The sequence below is a fragment of the Rhagoletis zephyria genome, unplaced genomic scaffold (genome assembly GCF_001687245.7).
Source record: "Rhagoletis zephyria isolate East Lansing unplaced genomic scaffold, Rhagoletis_zephyria_1.1 Rzeph_scaffold_00339, whole genome shotgun sequence".
Classification (NCBI taxonomy): domain Eukaryota; kingdom Metazoa; phylum Arthropoda; class Insecta; order Diptera; family Tephritidae; genus Rhagoletis; species Rhagoletis zephyria.
In genome coordinates, this window is record NW_016157423.1 from 143,681 (window position 1) to 151,483 (window position 7,803).

Genomic DNA, 7,803 nt, shown 5'->3' on the forward strand with positions numbered 1-7,803 from the left:
CAAGCAAAATAAGTTTAACACAACACACACAACAATTTAGGAGCTGATGTATTTAGCTTAAAAATATATGTAGCGAACAGTTTGAGTATCACTGTATTGTGACACTTAATAAACGCAGCGCAAACAGCTGTGACAAGAAATACTAAACGAAGTAAACAAAAAGAGCAAAAAGAAATGTGCAAAAATAGAAACGATCTCAGTTAACTACAAAGGAATAACAACAACAATGATAACAACAAATGACTCGGCAAGATTAGATGTATGCTAGTGAAATTTAATTAAATTTAATATAAACCACAAAAATCACAAAACTTTCACTTAGCTTCGGTTATTATCACACTGAGATGCTCGTAGGCACTTTTTATAGCAACTTTTAATCAAAATTAGCACAATAAACTTTGCAAAATACAAAGACCAATCAAGGCACGATATAAGTAGAACTTCACAGCTTGACGTTGCGAATTATTACCGCGTATGCATTATTAATAAGCGTATGCATCAGTTCTGTATCGTCACTGTCAAACGAAAAGACTTAGCCTCTGGATGTGTTATTACACAGTAGTAATTTTCTGAGTTGGGTTGCCACCTGTTTAAAAACCATAAGATCTTCGCCGTTCGTTGGATGAAAAAAAGATACCAAATAAAAGTGCATGGCCTTCGCATGTACAAAAACTTTAAGTTTTTTGAGTAGGGTTGCCACCTATTTAAAATTACTATCTTCTATACATAGGATAAAGGAAAGGCGATATGTTTTAACCACGTTACTGAGCGGATTTAGACAAGATTTTTTATGTATATAATAAACGAAGTACATGATGACATATGATTTCTTTCTCCAAATACGTAAATGTACATACATATGCATACATTCAGCGCGTGGCGAAGCCTCGCGCATCCGTGGCCGGCTAGTATACGATAAAAATAAAAAATAGTATTTGGTTTTGCAACACATTCCTTCGGCCAGGTCTGCAGATCGCATACCGTTTACTTCGTAAAAGCAGGAAATAAAATAAAGTTTCAAACTATCCCATTGCTCAACTCTTCTATTGAAAGCCATAGTGTTTGAGATATGCCCAAGATTTTATGGGGTTTTACCGAACAGTAGGCCTGAAATTCCTTCAGTTCATGTATCCTCTTTGGACTACAGGAAAATAAACTATATATGTATGAAGCGAAAGGACAAAAAACGCTGTCGTGAGTAGCTTTTCAATAGTTCTAGAGCTCTTGAAAAGGGGGAAAAAAAGTTGTGGATATTTTGACAAAAAAAAATTGCTTTGAAAATTGTGTATGCCAGATTGACGCAGCATGCGATATGTGGAAAAAAGGCAAATAAAAGATTGTTATGTGCAGCTTTTCAATAGTTCGAGAGTTCCTGAAAAGGAAAAAAAGTTCTGCAAAATTACGGCGAAAAAACACTTTTTTCGAAAAAGTCGAAAATGTTAAAATTTTGAAAAAAATAAAAATTTAACCTGTTCTGAGTAGCTTCTCAATAGTTCTAGAGCTTCTGAAAAGACAAAAAAAGTTCTGCAAAGTTACGCCGAAAAACACTTTTTTCGAAAAATTCGAAAAAGTTAAAATTTTGAAAAAAAAATAAAAAATAAACCTGTTCTGAGTAGCTCTTCAATAGTTCTAGAGCTCCTGAAAAAGTTCTGCAAAATTACGCAGAAAAAAACACTTTTTCCAAAAAGTCGAAAAAGGTAAATTTTTGAAAAAAAAATAAAAATTAAATCTGTTCTGAGTAGCTTTTCAATACTTCTAGAGTTCCAGAGAAGGAGAAAGAAAGTTCTGCACAATTACGTCGAAAATACATGTTTTTCGAAAAAGTGAAAAAAGTAAAATTTTTGAAAAAAATAAAAATTAAATCTGTTCTGAGTAGCTTTTCAATAGTTCTAGAGTTCCTGAAGTTAACTTTTGGAAAAAAATAAAAATTAAATCTTTTCTGAATAGCTGTTTAATAGTGAACATAGTATTACGTGTGCATGACTGATCTAGAGTGTAGTAAAATAGTTAAAGTAATTAATCTGGAGTATTGAGAACTGATTTATGTCAAGCCGTACATGTTTGACAATTAACTTTATAATTGGACACAAAGGTTAACTTACTCGTGCAATATCCTTGAGTTTATCTTTTCTTTATTTGTTGTTAAATTTTATATATCTACTAGTTTTACCCGCGGGTTTCACCCTACGTCTTTATACAAATATGAACAATAATTTATGTAGAGGTTATATTTTATTTCTGCTCTAATTTTACTGTAGGAGATTATGGAAGGACAGTTGTATAGCTTGTGTTATGTAATGAAATGTAATAATAACTTTTTGGCACAGCAGGTGTTTTAATTTACATTAAAATATCTCCAATTACATTAAAATATCTCCAATAAGTTATATATGTATGTAAGTAATAGTAGAAATACGAATGTTGTAATATTAAAATTTTAGCTATCTAATTTCTTTAGAATAATAACTCTAATATTATTTTACAACATGTTTTTAATACTTCAAATTATCATAGATTTTTTTTCGATAAAGTTTTGGGTTTTGCTTTAACGAATTCTTGTTTATAGTCATTGCAAAAGAAAGAATTAAAGGGGCCATGTAAATTGTGGTTCCGAAGTTATGGCTGATTCAAAATTCAACGCCTGTGTTATGTGCTACACCCCCTTTTACAAAGTTATTTATATAAACATACCTTACTATAAGCAGCTATGTACCATAGATATGTCTGCATACCAAATTTCACGTTTATGTGACTTATCGTTCCAAAGTTATGGGTGATCAAAAATTCCACGCCTATGAGATGGGCGTGGCAGCAAACAAACTCATTTATGTATACCTTACTGTAAGTACCTATGTATGTATGTACCATAAATATGTCTGCATACCAAATTTCACGCTTATGTGACTTATGGTTCCGAAGTTATAGCTGATAAAAAATTCCACGCCTTTGGGATGTACCACGCCCCGTTTTACAGACTCGTTTAAATATTTACCTTACTAAAAGCACCTACCATAGATGCATATGTCTGCATACCAAATTTAAAGTTCATGTAACTTACGGTTCCGAAGTTATAGCTGATAAAAAATTCCACGCCTTTGGGATGTACCACGCCCCGTTTTACAGACTCGTTTAAATATTTACCTTACTAAAAGCACCTACCATAGATGCATATGTCTGCATACCAAATTTAAAGTTCATGTAACTTACGGTTCCGAAGTTATAGCTGATTAAATATTTAACGCCTACGGGAGGTGCCACGCCCCCTCTTCCAATTCCGCCCATTTTCGCATGAGTATGGAATTAATTTCATTTATCTCGACACCAAGTTTCAGTACTCTACCACAAATATTTTAAGAGATATACAACATGAAAGTTTTAGTTAGAATGGGAGGTGCCACACCCCCTTTTCCAGTACTGCCGATTTTTCTCTATGCCTATATCCTTCCCGAAGTAAAAACAAATAAGTGTACAAAGTTTCGTGCGATTCCGTGTCGCAGTTCAAAAGTAATACGGTAATGCAAACACAGACATTCACATTTATATATATAGATAGATAAATAGAAGATAGAAGATGGATATATTGGTTTTGTACTTACATAGTTTGCTTGGATGATTTTGCTTGTTGTTAGAGACCGAAAAATCGTTATTTTGACTGAGCAAGAAGGTCCTATTACATTTTTTTTAGGATTTCGAAATGTGAAAATAAGTAGCTTCAAAATAACAAAAAGTCACGTTTATCATGGGCGTTCACAAAGCTTTGGCACAAAATTTGACAAGGTGATGCAAAATGTTAAATATATTTGTTCGGTACCAAAATCTTGAAATTAACTGTACCTGAAATTTAATTTTTTAATTAATCTGCAAAAATTACATAAATTACCCCAGATGCGATGGTTCCAAAGGCTAAGGATCAAACTACCCAACAAAAACTAGAGTTCAATATTTATAATTAATGAAGTTTATAACTCACTAAGTGTATGTACAGGCTAGTGAATGAGACAAAATAAGCTACTGATTTTTGTTTCTACGTATTTAAGGGAAAGTCTGGTGAGCCTGAGATCCTGCGTAGTAGAAAACATAACCTTGATAACACGGTGCTACGAAAAAAAAAAGATGAAACGAAATTTAGCGTAGGTTATAGGTAAGATCGAGTACAACATGAAAATAGGTTCCTTACAACTACCGAACCCTTCATTTTTTACAAAAAAACGTTATTTGCGTACTTTAACTTATCCATTAACAGCTTGACTATTTTTCAACCGATTTAAAAAATAAATTATTTTTTTTAAATAATGATGTATAATAGGGCATTTCCACCAAGCCTTAACTGAAGTTTATGCCCATTGGAAAAACGAGATTATCACTCGAACGGGGTAATTGGTCATATTAAGTACAAGCAAACGAATGTATGAAAGCAAAAAGTAAGAAATTAACATTGCCAATCACCCAATGTTAAAATAATTGGTACTTATCTGAGCCCTTAACTGCAGTTAAGCTTTTGGTGGAAATAGACTATAATGGTATATTGTTAGTGTTAGATTGTTGGGAGTTTTCATCGTGCAAAATATAAAAACTCCTTTTCTTTCTTAATTTTTTCAGTGGTACACACATATAAATTCCAGGCCGTATTTTTACTTAAATTGCTTAACTTAGTCCATTTTTATGCGATTGAACTAAATAAGGTTTGTTCGAAAATAACTTAACTTTTAGATAATTACTACATACTTGGCAACTTTCATAGACCTTTTTGAAATTAGCGATGGCCAAATTAAAAACAATTATGAAAAATTGGGGTTTCTTCAATTTTACGCGATGAAAACTCCCAGCAATCCTATTTAAGAACTTTGAATCTACTTTTCAAGCATGTAAGATTTTTAAAATCGTATAAAAAAGTCATCCCACTAATCATAATATTTTTTACCTAATTACATATCTATACGACTTCATAATTAAAATGGTGTAATTTTTGTTTCAGTCGGAGAACAAAGTGGGAAAGCAAATAGATCAGTTGCCAAACATATACCTGGTCCCAATCTGGAGCAATTAGGGCAGCGAGCATCTACTGCAGCCTCTGAGATAAGCAGGGCGCATCAGTTGGCAATGGAGAGAGGAGAGAAGCTTAATTTGCTGGAAGAGAGGGCTGAACGTATGGCCAACCAAGCTCAAGACTTCAGTGGAACAGCACATCAATTAATGCTTAAATATAAAGATAAAAAATGGTATCAGTTGTAAAAATCTATTTTAAGATCTAATTCTACCACAGTTATTGTAATATTGCTTTTATAACACTTTCTACTACATCAAGGTACACTTATTTAATTTCTGTTTTCAAATAGTAATGTTATTTATAAACTGTTTTTAATAAAAATTTAGACAAATAATCTCTCCTCTTATTCTACCAAAGGCAAGTTAAAATTTTCTACATAGATATTTTTTAATTAAGCAGCATGCTGATGTAAATATTTTCAATAGAACTAAAGTGCCGCAGCCAACGTTTAAAGTCGAACTATCGCCCAGTTCTAGTCATAATAAAGAAGTCCGATCCAGCCGATATATTTATGTACATATTAGAGGGCTGCATGAATTCATTCAAACTTCTAGCTAAACAGAGTACAGTAGATTTGAATATTTTACTTCACATAAAAAACACTCAGCGTAATTTGTAAGTTAAGTTTGTAATTTTGTAAGTTATGAATATACATTTTGTTTTAAATTTTCTACCTTCAAATGGAAGAATGTGAATGAATGAATGGAAAACATTCAAATCATTCAAACTCATTTCGGTAATACTACGTTCAAATTGACGAGCTAAACATGTTAAATGGGCTTGAACCAGTTAAATGAACAAAACATGTTCATAAACAAGTTAAATCGCATGCAATTGTTGTTGGAAAATTGAACCAGTTAAATCATTTAACTCGTTTGAAAACCAGTTCAGCGCAGAGTTGTATCAGAAAGCTTTCTGCTCCGACCAATCAGAAAGACCCAAAAGCTTTCATTTGACACGCCAACGTTCAAAAAATTTATATTCTGAAAAATATTAAAATTAAAAGTTATCAAAAAATATCAAAATTGTATGCATGTCTGGCCGCCAAAAAAGAGGCCAGGCGGTAATTAGTTATTTTCAATGAGGTCTCATCGTACGCAGAGATAAATAGTGCATACAAACTAAACATTTTGAAGTCTCTAAGTAATCCGTATGCGTTAATATCATGGTGCAGACATTCGCACAAAACAAATTGAAACACAAAAACTTGATTTTGAATATTTTCTCCGAATTGTTATTGGTAATCAAACAACCGTCAAAGTTAACTCCAAATGTTCAATGTGGACGATTGTGTTTTCCAAAAAGCTCTTTTTCATTTAACAAGTTAAATGGGGCCAATTTGAACGTAATATTAAACTTTTTTTCTACAAACAAGTTTTTTCGTATGAAATAGGAACGCAGCAATACATACATACTACATATGTATGTTTGTACATATGTGCATAGAAAAAATATTTTTGGATATNGTGTGTTTCCCAAAAAGCTCTATTTCATTTAACAAGTTAAATGGGGCCAATTTGAACGTAATATAAAAGTTTTTTTCTACAAACAAGTTTTTTCGTATGAAATAGGAACGCAGCAATACATACATACTACATATGTATGTTTGTACATATGTGCATAGAAAAAATATTTTTGGATATTCATACAAAAAATTGTCATTTATTTCAAATCAATTTATTTTCATTTTGTTTGAATATTGTAATGTCGACACAAATATCAGAACAGCTATTCCTCAAATTCAGAAAAAATTAAAGCCAAAATCATTCATTCGTTTTGTATATGAATAATTCATAAGCCGTTTTGAATGCATTCATGCAGCCCTCTAGTACATATGTATAACTTAAAATATCTGCTCCATCGTAGAATTATCGTTGAAGAGCTACATACAAGAACTGACCCGGTTCAATATACCAACAGCCAAGTAGCAAAAAATTTAGTAACTGTGAAGGCACTCAACTCATTAAGGTTTATAGGTACAAAAATAGCTAATCCAAAAAAAAATTATTTTACATGAGAAGCCCCAGACGGCGAATATTTCAGCAAGCACCAACATACTCGAGAGAAAAGCAAAAAAAAAAAAACAAAATCACTTCAATGTACATATCGCACAACTAGATCTAAAGTGCGATAAACTCAAAAAAATTTTGGACGATCTTTTTGCATAAATCAATTCATAGGACTCCAATAGGATCCAATTAATGGAAATATTTTTTCTTCATGATTATATAGATTAACCAAAAAACTACTGTTATACCTGTTTTTGCATTAATTGAGTACGATCCACAAGCAGTTCTATTTCCCTCACTGAATTTTGAGTTAACTCACTTTAGATCTAGGTGTGCGATATGTCCAAAATGATTTTTTTTTATATTTATTTAAGAAAACATTTGAACAACTTAAGGGCTGTTTGGAGCTCTCAAGAAGAATGAAAAATTCATATAAAATGACGCACAAGAAATGGAAAAGAAATTTTCTTCTTTCAAAACTTCTTAAATCTGTTTACAGCTCTCAGAGAAAAGCTCGAATATTTATTTCTTCAAGAAAATTTACAGAAAAAGCAGAGTACTTTTTCAACCAACAGAAATAATGAAAAATACTCCTTGCGATTTTTCTTGAGAGCTGGAAACTTCGAGACGAAGCCAGTATTTTAAAGGTACATCAATTTAAATCAAATACAATTGGGAGTCAAAATATGTAACCACTTCTACCATCACTTCTGCCATTTTTTTCAAAATTATTGTTGCTTTCCACAA

The 7,803-nt window shown here is 32.0% G+C and overlaps 1 protein-coding gene across 1 annotated transcript in view; it reads left to right on the forward strand.

Moving 5' to 3' along the window:
- Nucleotides 1-5,373, forward strand: part of LOC108359105 (syntaxin-binding protein 5-like) — a 72,027-nt gene extending 66,654 nt beyond the window's left edge. Inside the window, exon 4 of the mRNA XM_017610785.1 lies at nucleotides 4,976-5,373. Within this exon, the coding sequence (XP_017466274.1) occupies nucleotides 4,976-5,232 (257 nt within the window). The 3' untranslated portion in view covers nucleotides 5,233-5,373. The remainder of the gene's footprint in view (nucleotides 1-4,975) is intronic.
- The last annotated feature ends 2,430 nt before the right edge of the window (nucleotides 5,374-7,803 follow it).